We start from the raw sequence: 18,200 nt of genomic DNA on the forward strand, positions 1-18,200 counted from the left end.
AACACCTGGATCAATTACATTTCGCACTTATATATCGCGTGTGTGCGCATAGTGTGTGAATTTTTCGCGCACATGAAAGGACAAGCAGGACCACATTCACGTCTCGTGCCACCACGCTCGCACCTTGGTGAGCACGCGCAGTCCTTGGAGCCGAAGAAGAAATGGAAGACGCTCAGCGCGTTGAAAGTCTTTCGTCTCCGCCGGCAATGGATTCTTACGCATCTAGTCCGAAGTCGGACACCATGGCGAAGTTTTCGAGGACGTCCGAGAGGCACCATAGCAGGTCACCCAGCCGGCGCATCAAGGAAGTAGCAGGCGAGTGACGCGTGATCGACTGTACGCACTGTTGGCACGCTTGTGTGTATACCTCGCCATAACTGCATTAACTGAAGCCAACGTTTAGACAAGAGGACTTGTTTTCGTCAGGGCAGCAACTTCTCTCCTCGTCGAAACCTTGGCTCCAGTGACACTTTTTGTTCTTAAAGCATCCGTCTTCTTGTGAATCTGTCTCTTGTTTGGATCGCCATAAATGCGACTGTTTGCGTGCCAGATATTAAGGGGGCAGAAAGAATGACAGCGTCTGCTTGGGGTTTATTTAGTTGTTTATCAGTAAGAAATTATTACACTGCATACCGAAGACGCTATATAGGAACTCAAAATACTAAGTTTATGGAACATTTTCTGTGCCGAAATGGCGCGCATACGAAGTACTTTAATATCTGTGACATCAGACTGATACATCGGCGTTGAGGTACAGGCGGTACATGTGCGAAATTCAAAATAACAGAACTTTTGTTCTTCACTTTTTCCAGTAATAATGGAACATTTTTCCTCCAAATAAATGCAAATAGTTTTCCAGGAGTACTTTACTAGTCCGATCTAGTTTAGTATAGTGATTTAGTATTCCTTTAAGCCGTGTCATAAGTGGTGGTTACCATCACCATATATAGGGAGGAAGGGGAACATCCTGGCGAGAATTGTGCGCGCTGGGAAATACTAGAAGTTGTGTCATGGCTTGACGGCACCTCAACATCGGTGCATCCGTCCAGTTGATCATCCAACAGCACTATACATCCGGTCGACCACATGGAGGTCCGTTTCTTCCAAAAGGTGCTCCAGTTAGGAGGCCGCAGTCCAAGAGTTTTCTCGTACGGTAAGACTGCCCACTTGTCATCCATTGGCAACAGCGGGGACCTTGCGCGGCGCAGACTTATCCATTTAACTTTCATCAAGGGCACTCATTTGAGTAAAATGTTGCGAAATAACGCCCGTCCGAAATTTCTTGCACCCGGCGGCACCATTATAGACTGCTCCTGTGGGAATGTGACTTGTACACGTGCGTGGCACTGTTGCGTTGTAATATAGGATCACTGGCGTTGGCCAGTAGAAGTAAGGCTTTCGTCTTCTGCCTCAGTGCCTTCTTCAAAGAAAGCGTATTCAAAGCGAGCATGTCGTGCTGCCTGTTGCTAAAGCGTACCCTTAGTTACGATAGTGCTTGACCTCCGAGATTGGCCGGCGCTAGCGCGTGCGCTATTCGACCTCTGCGGTCAGGAACACAGCGTGATTGGTGGAGAGCTGCAACATGAAAGAATTACGCTTTTTACTGTAACATCAGCCTGTTATACCTTGGTGGCACAGGCGAGGCGCTTCTTTTTATTTTACCTTAATTTAATAGCCTCAGCATTCTTTCTTTTTCTTTTTGTAACATCAGGGCCTGGCCATAAGGACAGACGCTCTGACACTTATTCTCAGCACCAGCGTATCCCACTTAGCTTTACACCAACCACGGTATAACTATGAAACCGTGTTTTATGCCTGGATGTTTCAATACTAAACTAAAATTATTCCACCTAGCAGTACCGTGAATATTGAAAGATCCTAAAATTAGATGGCGTGATTTACTTTGCAGGCACTTGGATTAACGTTGTTGATCGTCACCGGCGCATTACGAAGCTTACAATATCACACAAATAGGAAGTTTTCATGGCGCCTGAACTTGATTTTCCAGAGAAACGCTGCCACGCGATGTTACGGATTGTAATAAAACCGCTAAATCTACAAGTGTCTACTATAACCGGTTTTCGACTTTGTTTATTCCTATATCGATTTCTGCCTTCGGCCATCTGATAACAAGAGTGAGCACATGAGCGTGACTCACGCATATGGTTAATGCAACGGAATCTATAGCGTCATTGCATGTGCAGGCTTGCTACAGAAAATGAGTCCAATACAGGTTGCATAGATTACAACATCCCGTCGAGAATTGCATATTTGTGTGGATGCCTGAATTTGCGTCATAACCAGATTAAAGGTCAGACGTCGACGTGCATTTCTCCATCAGATGAGAAACATGGCAACGATATCCCGGATCCGGTCGACTCGATGTCGATGCCGACTGCCTTGTCGTCGCCCGCACCGCCGTACGCCTCTTTGACGTCCCCCACCCAGTCCCTGCCGAAGCTCCAGGTGACCTCCTCTGGTCAGCCTAACCAAGCCAATAAAGAGGAGACGCAGGAGGAAACACTAAAGTTACAACCTGCGGCCTCCGCCAGCGCGCAAGAGCTGCACCACTCAGCTCCACAGTCACCGGCCACCTGGACGAAGTTGAAAGGCAATGACACTGTCCCTGTCGTCCCTGCCGCCGAATGTGTCGTGTCCGAAACGAAGCCTGACAATCAACTAGGCAAGTGGTTCAAAATAGGCACCCCGTGGCAGTCTTATTGTACTTAGTTGTTTAAAGGAACGGCCTCACTTGCGGAAATAAGCGTGCGCAAAGCCGCGCGCTTAAGAACGCGCGCCATGAAAGGCGCTTTCGCGGCAAGAATTCTCTAGAATAGCAGCTTGGGCTTGTTGGTTTTCCATCCTGGTGTTAACAGCGCGAAACGTAGACGGGACACGAGATGAGAAGACGACACCACTAGCGCTGCCGAAATAGGCGCGCCGCCTTGCGCGCGCTTATTTCCGCAAGTGAGGACGTATACCTACGCAGGGCCGATAATGTAACGATTCCTTTCGCTCGATTCTATTCCTCTCTTATCGTCCACCGTACATGGCTGGCAGGCCTTTCCCGCGGTGATAACGCGGGCGGAATGCTCTCGCACCCCTCACGAAGAGCGAATGGGAATGGCATTGGAATAGAACCGTTACATTTCATCGGCCAAGGTCGCGGCTGTACGTCGCGGCTGTACTATTGCCGTCTTTCATTTTCACATGTTTCCTGACTTACGAAACCTCCTCTCAGTGTAAAGGTTACATTTTTGGCATTGTAGAAGTGTAATTACTAACACAGCTCAACTTTTTTTTTTTGCTCTCTTTAGGTTTCCTTTAAATACGGAACAGGCAGATATATTCTCCGAAAATGAGTTGCCAGTAGTCCCTCTGTTTGTTCTCAGCGTGCAATTCCCGCTCCCGGCGATTCTGTCACAATATTGCACGATGCCACGGCGTGTGTCAGGTAACGTGGATTTCTCGGGTACCACGCAGCAGCCGCGAAGACATCGCCAGTTTCAGTTGACAAAGTTGCGCCGACCAGAGGGACTCCGCCGGTGGCGCCTCTGCCAGAAGCTGTACCGAGCGCGGCTACCACGGTTGCGGCACCGAACAACGCGTGCGGTACTCGCAAGCCGTGCGAGAAGGCTTCGTTGACGAGCACGCATTCGGGTCCAGGAACGTCGGTGAGCGAGACACACATATACTCAGTTATGAGTGACTTTCAGACGCCGTGAAAAACGCTGCCTGCCTGTCTGTCTGTCTATCTGGCAGCCTTTAAATAGCACCTACACAGATGACGCATGCACCTGGTGGTTAACGGATAAGACGCAAGCCCCAGCACGTCGCCTCCGTAATTTTTTTTTCTTGCGCGCCGTGGACAGGGCCAATCTCGCAGGTCATGCCATGGAGTCGCGCATTCTGAGTAAGGAGTCCCTTCCGGGCAGCGGTAATGGCGGCGTTCTTTCTTTTACCCTTTTTTTTATTTACAGCGAAGCTGTATAGCTATACCTCTCAATCGGTCTGTCGTGTCCTCAGACGAAAACAACCAATCAGCGGGAGGCGCGCGCCGTGTGCACCGCTGGGTTCCTTGAAGCACCAGCAGACGACGCTCGCCTCCGCGCATCCGCGGCAGCACCCGCCGTGCGGGGGAAAGAAAAAAAGAACCAGAAAGCTTGTCATCGCCCATAGCGTTGGCCGCAAGCGTTTCCCGGTAAAGATTGCGTTTGCATAAGCTGCAGATGCCGGGAAGCGCCAATTGTAGTATACGAAGCAGGGAGTGACGTAACTACACTTTAGTATGTAAAAGAAGAACCCGCCAAGCAACTGATTCGTGTTGTCACAGTGCTATGGGAAAGCTGCGTGTAGTTAGGGCTCCTGAAGAGCAATGTGAATGCGACGCGTGGCGAAAGTGTGGTTAAGGGCATTTCTATTCTCTCAGGTACAGTCATTATAGATACACGACGTAGCGGCGCAAGCCAAATCGCAGGCCTTTGAAGCGTCTTAGGCTAACAATTAGGCAAAGTGCGTGTGAATATCGCCATGCGAATCATTTCAAGCTACGCAGCAATATGTAATCGTTCTAGTTGTCGTTTACAGCTTCGCTGTCGAACCATCTTCACAGCGTGAATTATAGTGGCCCATTTTCTTTTTGATTGTGTTTCACTGTTGGCATCAAAAACTTCACATTCATTAGCTTTTCGTGATGCCTCAACTCATATTTCAAACGTAACAGTTTGCACGGAGGCTGCAATAGCTGTATCTACACTATCTGAAACTAGGCTTATCACGCGGCCCCAAATTTTGTTGCAGTCAGCATTTAACGCATATATTTCGTTGCCTCGACGCGCGCTCCTCAGCTTTCAAGTTTATTTATTTACCTCTCAAGAGCCTGACAGAGTGTAACGTCGGCAAACGGGCGCACAATTTCGTGCGCTCCTCCCTTTCCTCGAGGTCCACTATAGACTCAATATTGACGAGTTTTTGACCCATGAAATTCAGCTTGGGCCAAAGGGAACACCTCAGGAGGCGGTGATCTCCCCCATGCTGTTGAACCCCGGAAGAAGTAAAGAAAGCCTTGGGAGATATGCAAAGGGGGAAGGCAGCTGGGGAGGATCAGGTAACAGCAGATTTGTTGAAGGATGGGGGACAGATTGTTCTAGAGAAACTGGCCACCCTGTATACGCAATGCCTCATGACCTCGAGCGTACCGGAATCTTGGAAGAACGCTAACATAATCCTAATCCATAAGAAAGGGGACGCCAAAGACTTGAAAAATCATAGACCGATCAGCTTACTGTCCGTTGCCTTATACAAAATACCGAACATTAACCACACGATCTACGCCGATGACATCACCATCTGGTGCTCCAGCGGTTGTGAGGGTCAGGTCGAGGGTGCTTTGCAAGAGGCCATCGATGTGACGGAGCAGTATCTTATCCCCACCGGGCTAAGGTGCTCGCCCGCTAAATCCGAGCTCTTGCTCTACAAGAAGAGGCCCAGAGGCGGTTCTCACCGGTCCTGGAAGCCAGCAACAGAGATCCACATTACGTTATTCACCGGTAAGGGCTCCCCAGTACCGCGGGTAGACACTATCAGGGTCCTAGGAATGTTTATCGAGTCGAACGGAGCCAATGGAGCAGCCCTCAAACGCATTTGTTCCAAGACCGAAAGCGCCCTGGGCCTGATCCGAAAAATCGCCAACAGGTACCGCGGAATCAGGGAGGACAATCTGATCCGGATTATCCATGCCTTCGTGCTATGCCACCTCGCTTATTCAGGGGCTATGCACAACTGGCTCGTATCGGAGCGCAACAAGATCAGTGCCCTAATCAGAAGGGTCTTCAAGCTTGCCCTCGGCCTTCCCATCCGAACGCACACTAAAGACCTCCTCAATTAGGGAATTCACAACACGTTCGAAAAAATTGTTGATACCCAAGAATTTTCCCAGTTTGTCATACTCTCCGGTACCCCAGCGCGCCGAGCCATACTTGGCAAGCTGGGAAGTAACCCCATCGTCGTCAGTCTCGACGCTGTGAAGCTACCGAACGACGTAAGTTCCAAGATTTACATACACCGGATACCACGCAATATGCATCCCACCTACAACAAAGGACGAAGACGAGCCAGGGGTAAAGCTCTGTTCGCCAGTGCCCGCTTGAACAAGGACCGAACGTGCTTCGTAGACGCTGCTTCGTACGTTCAAGAAGAGGCCTTCTCCTCAGTGGTCATCGACTGTGATTCTAAAATCCTTAGCTGCGCTACAATCCGCACTTCTAATTCCAGCATTGCAGAGCAGGTTGCTATTGCTCTTGCATTGACGGACAGTTGCATGACACGATTTATTCAGATTTCAAGGCCGCTGTTAGGGCCTTTCAGATGGGAATGGTGGCTCCCCAGGCCCTACGTATCATCCAAAGTGCTAAAGACATGAAACATCACTCTTTGGCCTGGTTCCTTGCGCACCTTGGAACCATTGAGGGTGCCTCGATGGTGCCTCGATTGAGGTTTGACTAACCGTACGCTGGGTAACGCGTCCTCTCTTGGGCGACCCGAGCCTCTCTGCTCGTACAACAAAATTTGCAAACATAATTATCTGTCAAGAAGACTCCTGCCTTTGTCGCACTCCTCGCTGTGCAGGGCCCAAGCAGTAACTCTTAGACTTCTGCAAACAAGCACTTACCCGAGCCCCGCGGCGCTGCACACAATGTACCCCGAACGGTTTCCAAGCCCGGACTGCCCTTTGTGTGGTGATAATGCGGACTTCGAACATGTCCTGTGGGGCTGCGCCTCTGCCGGTCCCCCTTTCACCCAAGAGGAAATGATGAGGCTAATTAGTGCTAAGGATCAGACCTCTCAAATCCTGGCAGTCCAGAAGGCTCGCGAGAGGGCCGTCAGGTTTCACCTGATGGTCCCCGAGTGGGCCTAGCCAGGTGACGTTGAGTTTGCTTACGTCTATAGTGGACCAAATAAAGTTGTTTCACTCACTCACTCACCTCTAAAGTTCGACCTCTTTGGTTGGTAATAACAAAAAAGTGACTATATCCTGGAGCGATCAGGGGTGCTAACCTCCCTGTTGACAAATCTGCTTCCAACTTGTGCATGGATTACCAGATAAATTGCGGAATACCAGTTAAAAATTATTTGAACCAGCTGTATTAGTAAATTAGCCTCCTACAATAACAAAAACGTCCTTATCAACGTAAGAACAGGCTTGGTAAGCCAGAATAGATGCATAAACAAAAGACGGCTTGCGATGCCACCTTGAAGTGCTTGCACCATCTCGCCGTGCCATCGTGCATTTTGACAGCGTCTGCTGGGGTTTAGTTAAATGAGCCAAAGATTGAATTTAGCAAGTTTCAAAGTTTAGTACTGGATCAGAACGACACAAATACGAAAAGTACTGTGTGACGTCTGTGTGACGCCGTCAGTACGTCAGTGTGACGTTACCTTGACGTACTGGCGCGGGGGTTCCGGCGCGAAATTCAATCAATGGAAATGCGGTCTGCTTTTTCTGTTCTATAATAATCAACCTACTAACACGAAATTGCAGAAAATAGAGTTTTGAAGGAATACTTAATCTGTCTAAGCTGATGTAGTGCCTGTCTCTAGGGTCCCCTTAAGTCGCTCATTGTGTGAGCATGCGCAGAGGGCCTCCAGGCCGTCGGCAGCCAGCCTGGCCGTCCCCAAGAGGCGCCGAACAAGCGGTCACACAGGCGACTGCGTCCTGATGTTCCTCTCCAATGGCGCCTGCGTAGTCTGCGTCATCGGGGCCGTGCTCGTGCTGCTCTTCATCCTGCTCAGGCACACCGCTCACGAGTACATCCAGAGTACCAACGCCAATGTAGAAGAGTACTGCCACACGAAGGCGAGCAACACATGCACTATATCCGCTTGCTCCTGCGACTACCGCATTTTCACGAATACAACCAACCTGGAATTTACAGTAGAAGAGCAGCCATTCTTCATGAATTCTGAGGATGGAACAGCACAAACAAAAAAAAGCTACAGGCTTAAAGTGTGTCATCCCTGTAGAATCACGTCCCAATTTCCTGCAAAGCTGATATTTCGAGCAGTTGCATCGAGACTCAACTGTATGTAACTTAACCGACACAGTCTTCGTCATGACTCCGTTAAAAAAAATCTATAACGCTTATATAACGTCGCATAACGAACTCACGTGCATACATGCACTGAAATTTGCATGTCTGACATGGCATGTCGACGTTCAAGCCATTGCCGTGGCAGATCCTCCACAAAGTACCTTGTCACAAGCAGCCTTAATGGAAATTTAATACGGAAAGCACTATAAACGCACGGTTTCAATTCGTTCATACGTGTAGCACTTAAACGGTCATTTTTCAACTATTTGTTCCGATTGGCCGCTCAATGCGACCCATTGAGAGGCAAATCGGAACAAATAGTTGAGAAATGAACAGTTGGCAAGCGCTTGGCTCACCGTGCATCACTGCAGCTCACTCTTTCCCGCTGACGCTTCGCCACTCTTAAAGGGACACTGAAGAGGCACACTTAATCAAATTTAGACTGATAAAGTATGCTTTGGAAACTTTTTCATTAATTCCACGGCAATAGGTTGATTGTTAGAAGAGAAAATGAACGTCAAAGTTCCGCCTTTTATATTCCGCGCCGAAATCTCAGCGACGGTATAGGTCAGTGTGACGGCATGGATTTCAATTTAAACTTTCGTATTTTGGCCGTTATGGCTCAGCAAAAGTTGCTAAGTTCAGTTGTTGACAATTTTAGAACATAAGTATATCGTTAGCTGCAAAGTTGGGGGTGCGACCCTTACACGACACTAAACGGTACTTCAGAACGGTGTGTGCATAATTAATCAATTTTTTTCGCTTTAGATGTCTCGATAGGTGCAGTTTACAGAACTGTGGTATTGTTTTTTTCTTCAGTATTGCCACTTTCTTTTATTCCCTAATACTCAAGAATTTTACTAAAAATTTGGTGGCCTAAATCAGAAGTCTACTTTCTAGGAGTAATGCAAGATTGTCCCAGTGGTTCCTGAGGAAAACGATCTCTCCGTTACCATTTGTTTAAACGTGCCAATCCCACCAACCGCTGCCTGTAAAGCCGTCGCGCACTTTTGACAGGACTGCGAGCAGCACGCGCAGCTGATTCTGTCTAAGGTGAACATGAACGAGGACCCGTGCGAGGACCTGAACGCGTTCGCCTGCTCGTACTGGGAGCCCCAGGCCGACAGCTACAACTACGGCGCCGCGCTGGACGCCCAGGCGATCCACGACTGGTTCGCCAACTTCAAGAAGTCACTGGACGAAGGCAGCGCCCACCTGATGGCAGGCACCAAGGCGCTCGATACGTTCAGGGCCTGCATGCGGCATCGCATCACCGCCGAAGAGGCCGAGCGGGGCAAGCGTACGCTGCGCGAGTTCATGTCCAAGCTGCGCATCCCGTGGCCGGACGAGCCGAGCGCCGACGTGGATCCGCTCGGCGTGCTCATCGACCTGTCCTTTAGGCGAGTGCGCCGGTAACTATAGCGTAGCGAACGTTTCTTATAAACCGGTAACTGAGGAGACGGGGTTGCAGGTCACGTATATAGGCCCCGTGCCAGATTTTAGAATCAGCATTGTCTTTCGCCGACAAAACCGCACGCTTTGTCCCAGGCACAAAGAGGTGATACAGTGACTATGCCACAGACAGACAGACTAGAGTGATGGAGGAGCCAGTAAAGAAAGCAGTAGCCGGCGGGGAAGAGCAACAGCACTCGCCGCGTATTTCCAGCATGGCGCAGAAACTGCTTTATTTTTTTCTTTATGTGGTGCTCAAGGTACCAACAATGTTTGCGTTCTTGGCGCGCGCTTCGGTTAGGGCCACCGATTAAACGTTGCTAGGGCCAACGTGTTCCCACGTGCAGGTGGCAGCTGGGAATGTGGTTTGAACTCCAGCCCTTGCAGCGCCAGCCACGCTCAGAGTCACCACCGCAGCCCAACTCTCCTAAAGACGGTGCCACGTCGAAAAGGTCCACCGAAAACACGAGCCGTTACCCGCTGCTCATGTCGGTGGGACGGTCCGTCGGTTACTGGTCGGTGCACAATAGCGAGATAGTGCGAAGGCGCAACTACGCCAAGTCCTGGGCCACCTTCTACGAGGCGTTCGGCGCCGGCCGGCCCAACAAGAGCGACGCGTACGTCCAGCAAGTGGTCATGGTCGGGCGCGACGTCCTCGAGGAGTTCCTGGGCGTCGTTAACAACGAGGACAAGGAACCCGCCCGATTCGAGCTGGGCGACATCGGTAACCACACGCCGAACCTACCGGCGCGCCGCTGGATCGAGCAGCTGAACGCCAATGCGGTGCCCGTCGTCGCGAGTGCTGCACACAACGACGCAGGGAATCGCCGCGGTTACGCGTCGAGCGACACGATCACAGTCGCGGACACGGCACTTCTCAGGGCAGTGAACAGGCTGTTCGGGGCGCACAACAGCACGATGCTGCTGCGACACCTCTCCTGGTCCTTTATACAGGCGAGTGGCACAGTATAGCCCTCTTGATGTTAGCTACGTATATAGGTAGCGCGGAGCAGCATGAAAGTACGCTTATTTACGCTTGCGGAACTCTCGCCCACCCCCTGCATGGATAATGGAGTCTGGATAAGCGTTTGGGCGGGGAATCGCTAGCGTACGTATGTCAGAATTACGAAATTCTTACGCGGCCGCTACCGGCGACGTTTGCGATCGTGTTTTACCAAAGCGCGCTGTTGCTACGGTACCACAAATTGCGGTACCACAAATTGAACGCAGATTGCTATACGGTACCACGTAGCAATCTGCGTTTTTTTTCCCCTATGTTGGACTGCACAATCTTCGGGATCGGCCCTCGAAAACGGTATATAGGCAGTCACACGATATCTCGGTTAGCTCCCAAATAATGCTAAACGCATCGAGAAGCGTTCGTTTACGACACCTGACGAGCTCTCGCACAGCAGGTATTCGGGGCCCTGGCCGACCGACGCCTGTTGGTGGCCAAGTACGGGGACAATATGAAGGCGTCTGTGCGCAGACACGTGTTCTGCGCCACCGAGCTCGAGAACGCGTACGGACCGCTGGTGCGCTCGCTGTACGTGTTCCCGCACTTCACGGCACGCATGCGGTTCGCCATCGACGACACGTTCGCCACCGTCACCAAGGCACGGCAAGGCTTTGCTCTCCAAAACTACAGGGTGCACGAACGATACGAGGCGCGTGGGCGTTTGGAGCTTCTCTCGCGTAGCGAAAATTCCCATAGGGATTCCTGTATATAGTCTAGTAATACTTAGCACTTGACGCTTAAAATATAGTCTGGTAGGAGTCTATATTGGTTTAGTTCATCAGTTTCCTGTCAGCCCAATAGGAATTAGCTTAGCCAGTAAAGGTAATCTGTAATAGTGCCTACATAGGTGCGTGTGATAGTGCTTGCTGATATACATGTATGGTCCAGCGTCATTTGGGACTATTACTGGCAAAGCTTACCGGTCTTGTAAATTTCAACATCAAAATAACGTCACGCATATTTGTGTCGGAATTTGTGTCCAAATTGGAGCCGACGCCACGTGGTTTTGATGAGGCTCGATATGTAATTTGTCCCATAGATATATCTATAACACAAACAATAAAATAAATAATGAATTCTACAACTACTACTGGTAAGTAGTAGTAGTAGTAATTAGTAGTAGTAAGCTGCAGCTGCTGTAGTACCGCTCATGGGTATGAGCGCTCATAATTGTTATTCAGAGTTGTTCCTGGGCACGTTAATTAAATCATTGACCGATTGATTTATTGATATATTGACTGGTTGTGTGATTTATTTATTTGTTTATTTATTTATTTTTGTTTATTTATTATGAAGGTATGGTACTCCTTCCATGACCGCTCGGCACCGCGACAGACTCTTTTTCTTTATTACTTTCTTTCGCGCCCGCATTCTTGGTCTCTGAGCGCGTGAAACTTGTACGGACGCTTGTACAGCACGACCGCGTGCGACACATCACCACGCAGGAGGCCGCACACAAGGTGTCGGCTCTCGCGTGGGCCGACAGTGCCACGCGGCTGGCAGCCATAACGAAGCTACACAACGCGCGAACCGCTCTCTGGCCGCCGGACTCGTTCCTGACCAACGAGGGGCTCAACGAGATGTACGCCAACTTCACGACCAACCTGACGGTTGGCAAGTCTCTGTTCATCGACTACTGGATCAACGCCCAGAGGCAGCTGCGCGGGCTTTCCGACGAGCCCAGCCTGGGGGACGTGCTCAGCCTGCCGCGCAACTACGTGCTGCCGTACTTCGACTACGACTACCTGCAGAATCGCGTGCTCGTCTCGGTGGCCGCTCTGCACGGCGCTCTCAGAATGGTACAGGCCACGCCAGCCGTGCTCTATGGCGGCCTTGGGTTCTCCTACGCCCGCCAGCTGCTGCGCGCCCTGTACAGCGGCGGACTCAAGATCGACGCCGTGGGCAACATCGTCCCGGACACGTGGGCTTCGCCGCGTTGGATGCAAGTCAAGCGGGAAAGGCAATGAAAATCACCCTCCCAATGCACGTCATAAGCCAGTTCGCAGAAAGATTTATGGCCGGCGCCAGGTTCGCCGATCGATCAATAAAACTGAACAGCGTTACTTATGACGAGGCACCTTACGCGCGCTGATACAACCAAATATTTAACTTTGTCCGCTTATGTTTGCAACAAGGAATGTTTAAGCTATAGAGTCGACGCTTGATAATGATGTCGCAGTGTCGCACGAAAGGCGAAGCACCGGTCGCGATAGCAAATTAGCAGATAGCTACACAAAAGTAAGGATAATAGTTTTATCTGCCGTATGAACTTGTAAACATTCGCTTACTAACTAAATTAACAATCATATAATTGTGTAAGCGCGACTGAACGAGGACGTGTAGAAAGAAAGACACAAAGAGACAGCGCTGTCTCTGTGTGTCTGTCTTTTTCTACGCCCTCATTCAGCCGCGCTTACACATTCTATCATGGATTCAAACAAACTAGCCCGCCAACGTGGTTTAACTAACTTAACAAGCACGGTGTCACACGCGCACAGGTAAACACGTACACATCTCGCCCGATGAACGCGGAAACTCGCTGTCAAAAATACTAGAGTCAGGAATCCGGCAGCAGCAGCGATCACCTCTGGCTTTAGCGCGAACGGAACCTCGAAAGCACTGCGCATACGAAGCTGCAGGCACTACGCGTCCTCTGCAAACATCGTAGATCGCTTCCAAGATGAATCATGAGACCCGCCCAGGCGCGCACTTTGGCTACGTCGCAGATCGCTTTCAAGTTACGGCGCCCGCACGGCCGCCGCCGAAGAACGTCCCACTTTTTCGCCTCGCCTCCATGACTCGCGTCGACAGGAGAGGGTGCGCTTCCGCGCTCGCGATAAATGAGCCGCGTTCGCCGGCCCTCGAACACTTTCACTCGCTCATGCAGCATACGGCGTGCGGCGAGGATTTAATCGTCCTTGGACTTTATAAGGGACCGCACGCCGACGGCATAAATGCGCCTGGAGTGTCCATACGCTTGCTATCGCAATAAAAACTGTTGGCAGTCTGAATTCACCTCTGCTCCCCTCCAGTGAGTGCGAAAACCTTTCGAGCCAACATGCCCAGTCATCGCACCTAAACACCGCTAGAGGACCGTGAGTTAAATAAATTATGGGGTTTCACGTGCCAAAACCACTTCCTGATTATGAGGCATGCCGTAGTGGAGGACTCCGGAAATTTCGATCACTTGGGGTTCTTTAACGCGCACCTAAATCTAAGTACACGGGCGTTTTCACATTTTCACATTTCACAATAAACTTATCTGTTGATTTTACCTCGTTGTCTTGAATTTACATCTCCCGCCTTCCCCGTGTTTTCCCTGGCTGTCTGCAAGACATGGTGTGCAAAAGTCGGCTTCTTCTTATAAATACCATTATTGTGGCGAAGCCAGCTTGCTGTTATTTTAGGTGTCTACTAAGAGTACTTGCGCACGCTGTCGAAACAACGTTAAGGCTCGAGTTATAAGCTGTCGTCGTCTGCAACAAGAAATTGTGGTTATATATATATATATCAGCCGAGTGGTAAATTACACTTCTGAAAGAGAATACTAAAAAGCTGCCATACCGTGAGCGGTGGCTCGGTAATCCGGAAAGGACGTAAGAACGAAATCTCGCGGCAAAGCCACCTTGAAGCTCCCGCACTAGCTCATAACAAAACTGGTTTCATGAGCATTTGCTGGGGACCAATCAGCTGGCTGTCCATATGCAGGCATTTATGTGAATCCATGCGATAAGCAGGCATTCAGCGCCCGTCATGTGTACTGTGGCTCTGTCTGTTTCTTTAGCGCTGCTTTCCCAACCGTTCAACAATGAACCAACTCGCCAAACCAAGGTTTTGCTTCTGCTAACCATGTTTTACATTCAAATAAATTAAAACACTGTCTTAACAGAATGAATCAATCTTCCGTTGTCTATAGCTTGCTCTTTCCACAGCGTCCGTTTAAGGAACACATTTAGGGAGAATAGGGCAGAGGGGAACATGGGGGGAGGGGAGGAGGAAATGTACAGAAAATTGGGTGGGTTGTAGCACTTGCACCTGTTGAAAATTTAGCAGTGTAAATCACATGCATTGTTACATGAATTGTAGGAACAATGCGGTGCACTGTCTGCCTGTATCTCGCGGGCGAGTGTACGCAGTCCTGACCGGCCGCTGTGAGAATGTTAGGTTGTATGTACATGCGCTTTATTTAAGGGTTGATTACACACACTTGTCTGCCAACTGTCGGAAATTTAAAGTATTATATGCCCACAAGATTTAAGTTACCAGAGAAATCATGGAAGCAGTATTTATCAAAAATAAAGGCCACACGCACATATGCCAGACATTGGTATCGCTGTCTCATAAGCAGATATTTATAATGGGTAACGTTTCTTTTATTGTGTGCACGCTGCTTTGTGACGTGTAAGTGCTTTTAATAATAACTTCTGACTTTGCTGTGCTATCTGGCTATCATCAAGTGCATGCATATAACAAGAGCCAAGGGAGTTATGCGACTTCTCCTTTAATTGTGTGTGGTATATCTTCTACACGTGTGTGTCCTTGAGAATAAAGCATCGCTTCAATTCAGCGCATGTCCCGCCTTTCTTTCGTCTTATGCGTGTCTATTTTTGTGCTGTTTTTTCGAAGAGGTAGGGATTCCTTCTTAAGAAGAGCAAGTGCTAATGCTAGAGCACTGGCTTGCGCAACACAGGGCAGCTTGCATGGCACCGGCTTATGACGGACCTTTCCCAGAGATCCCAGCGCTCGAAGTGAGTCACGCGGCCTTCCAGCACCAGCTGGAGCTCAAATCGGGGGACGCCGAGCAGGATAACCGCCACAGGCGCATCATGAGCACTTTCACCGAGCAACAGGTGTTCTTCATCACAGCCTGCTTCACGCTCTGCCGCCTGCCCAGGACAATCAAGTATGTTCACCGTCCCCTTCTCCATCCCTTGAGATGTCGTCCTCGCAGTGTTTTCCTTGCACATGATACCTGTATTATGAACCGCGTATCAATATCCCCTCTAGTGCTTTGTTTAGCTTGTCCGTATAGCATTACTAGTATAGTTATTTCTTTATGGAATAGCGGGGTTACCGGAGACATGAACGGTAGGAAGGAAGGAAGGATGTTATGAGCGTCCCCTTTGGAACGGGGCGGTGGGTTGCGCCACCAGGCTCTTGCTATTATACTACCTAATGTCCTACCTAAATTAAACAATAAAAATAGAAGAAAAAACCCTGAACTCTCACAACCAAATTTTCTCATTCCCTATTGCGAACTGTGCTTTTGTAAATCTCCGTTTTTTGTCGTTTCCCTACTTCCACCAATCCTCCAATCGCCTCTTACTAATCCTTATTGCGGACATGTTCTTTACTTTTCCACTACTCTCGCTGAACCCAAGGGATTCAAGGAGTCCAGTGGTGCCTAAATCGACCGCTGGGTAGACGTCTTCACATTCTAATTAAACATGCTCCGTCGTTTCCCTAGCTTTACCGCAGCAAGCACATGCTTCTTCTTCTTTCTTATATCTCGCTTTATAGGTGCGTGTTCTAAGGCATCCCGATCTCGATTCGAGGAGTAATGAGCTTCCCTTTGAGTTATCATAAATGGTTTCTTTCCTGATTTCGTTTTTTCCTCTTAAGAATTTCTATGGTTGGTAGTAGCAACGCTGGTAGGGACATCTAGTGACAGTTTGTCCAACCACAACGTGATATAAACGTTTTCATGTCTTGGTCAAAATAAAATAAAAAGGTTGCGTGTTAACAATTTTTACGCTGCCGATGCTTTGAACCAGCAGCTAAGTAGAATATGGTTGGTAATGCCAGTAACATCCCTAGTTAAAGTCTGCACCACAAATGCGGCTGCCCACGTCTACGTTCCTGGTAGCTCAGTATTCCGTAATTTTATGCCTGCGGTCAGGCAAGACTGTCAATTAAGGGAACACCAGAAGAATGTACACAGGGTGTTTCAGTTAACTCGAACCAAACATCGAAAGTTTTGTGAGAGCCCCACTGAATGACGACGCTCACCGTACATTGATTATAGCTGTTAAGTCCAGAATATTTTGTGTATTGCATTTATGTAGCTTAATAGGTGTAAACTGTGAAAGTACTTAAAATTAAGGTCCTCTCAGAACAACTGACATAAGAAGTTTGCAAAAACGACTAAGAGGATATTTATAATCTCCAAATAACGTTCAAGGGACCCTCTAAGTGAAATTGGCAACCTGGAATTGTAAGGCCTCTTTCCCAGCCGCCTTAAAGCCCACAATATTGCAACATACTGTTGAAATAATGTTTCGTACATGCAGTTTTCTTTTTATACAGTGAGTGCATGCAGCAGTGCAGTTACCAGCACATGCTGTACAGTTCTGTGCTGCTACAGCGATGAACAGTATCTCCATCTCCAAGGGACACCTAAAACACAATATTGTCAGCAAATGCACAGAGGCTACACTATATCTTTCTTGAATTTTGTATGCAAGCCATGGAACCAATTACATGCATATGCGACCCGACGGAGTTTGTGGTATTTTCACATATTCTTGTTCCTTTCCTTCGCGCAGAATAAACGTCACAAAGGCTGCCAGTTCGAGCTGTGTATCCATAATAGAATTGAACCCCTTCGTTATCAATAAAAAACCTACTAGCCTTGACTTCTGATGTCACAATGAATGTGATGTCACAAGGATCTGGCATGGAACATACTAGGTAGAGTTGTCACCTCTATAATTCTTATATGGTGTACGAACTGAAGCCTGCCTTTGAGGTAATCACCAACTAATACAATAATTGTCACCTGTCAGGCTAATATATAATATTGCAATTTTGTGTATATTTAACAGCAACAATTAAGAGATATTTCTTGAAGCTGTAAGAGCCTATAGCTTGCTTGCTTCCATCAGGAAATGGAAGGAGAAAATTAGAAATGCTTAGAATTAGCAATTTGCACTTTTTGCTTTTCAAATGCAAACAGATCCTTTGGTGGTGACTGCAACAAGGCGGCCATGCACTTTGAGCCCTACGCAGCTGCTTTCAAGTGCAAGCCGGGCTCCAAGCTGAATCCACTGGTCAAGTGCCCCTATTTCAACTGAAACAAGCAGCAGCAGTCAACTAGCAACTACATCTGTGCACTAAAGTGCACATAGTCTTCAAGTGCACCGGTCTGTGGAGGATTGTTCAGCAAGCTCTTGCAACAGCAGTTTCCTATCACAGCATACATTGAGTCTAATTTTGTGTAAAACATAATAATCTGCTAGTGCCTTGTGTACATATCACGTGTGTTTTAGATGTACCAATTCACGGTATCCCAGAACAAGTGCATGGGACAGAAAGCTTAGAGCTTCACTTTTCTTTATTTCATGAGATATTTCACTATTACTATGTTTATGCTGGAGTTGACATCTTGCAAATCTGTGTTTAGCTGAAAACACTAAAGAAGATATATTGCAATGTGCGACTGTCTAGATATACTGACCAATTTTGTATAATGCTGGTAGCTGTATGTGAACAGAAGCTTCTGAATAACAAAAAGCTTTTTTTTTTTTTTACGCTGGTGTCCAACTACAAGCATTGAATGAAAGTGGCTTGAAATCGGGAGGTTTTCAGCATTCTTCTGGCATGCTCATAAAGTGCTGATTAAATCTTAACAATCAATTTCA

The 18,200-nt window shown here is 48.5% G+C and overlaps 1 protein-coding gene across 7 annotated transcripts; it reads left to right on the plus strand.

The window, feature by feature from the left end:
- The first annotated feature begins 129 nt into the window (after window positions 1–129).
- Window positions 130–18,200, plus strand: LOC135897643 (endothelin-converting enzyme 1-like). 7 transcript variants are annotated; one of them, XM_070539169.1, is made up of 11 exons: window positions 130–336; window positions 1,050–1,153; window positions 2,342–2,683; window positions 3,484–3,674; window positions 7,637–7,855; window positions 9,108–9,490; window positions 9,890–10,496; window positions 10,958–11,158; window positions 12,006–12,520; window positions 15,251–15,463; window positions 17,516–18,200. In XM_070539169.1, the coding sequence occupies exons 2-11, from the start codon at window positions 1,087–1,089 to the stop codon at window positions 17,631–17,633; spliced, it is 2,856 nt and encodes a 951-aa protein (XP_070395270.1). In that variant the 5' UTR covers window positions 130–336; window positions 1,050–1,086; the 3' UTR covers window positions 17,634–18,200. The 7 variants fall into 7 exon arrangements, with proteins under 7 accessions (XP_070395270.1, XP_070395271.1, XP_065282412.1 ...); XM_065426337.1 differs by lacking the exon at window positions 1,050–1,153 and having other exon boundaries at window positions 131–315; XM_065426338.1 differs by lacking the exon at window positions 1,050–1,153 and having other exon boundaries at window positions 131–315; window positions 3,487–3,674.

The sequence above is a fragment of the Dermacentor albipictus genome, chromosome 5, assembly GCF_038994185.2.
Source record: "Dermacentor albipictus isolate Rhodes 1998 colony chromosome 5, USDA_Dalb.pri_finalv2, whole genome shotgun sequence".
In the NCBI taxonomy this organism is placed as follows: domain Eukaryota; kingdom Metazoa; phylum Arthropoda; class Arachnida; order Ixodida; family Ixodidae; genus Dermacentor; species Dermacentor albipictus.

Bases quoted from the DNA above. Each gene is read 5' to 3' on its own strand.
- LOC135897643 (XM_065426337.1), top strand. From the start codon at position 162: ATGGAAGACGCTCAGCGCGTTGAAAGTCTTTCGTCTCCGCCGGCAATG. The intron at 10,497-10,957 runs GCGAGTGGCACA...CTCGCACAGCAG, and splicing joins TCTCCTGGTCCTTTATACAG to GTATTCGGGGCCCTGGCCGA. The intron at 12,521-15,250 runs GCAATGAAAATC...TGCGCAACACAG, and splicing joins ATGCAAGTCAAGCGGGAAAG to GGCAGCTTGCATGGCACCGG.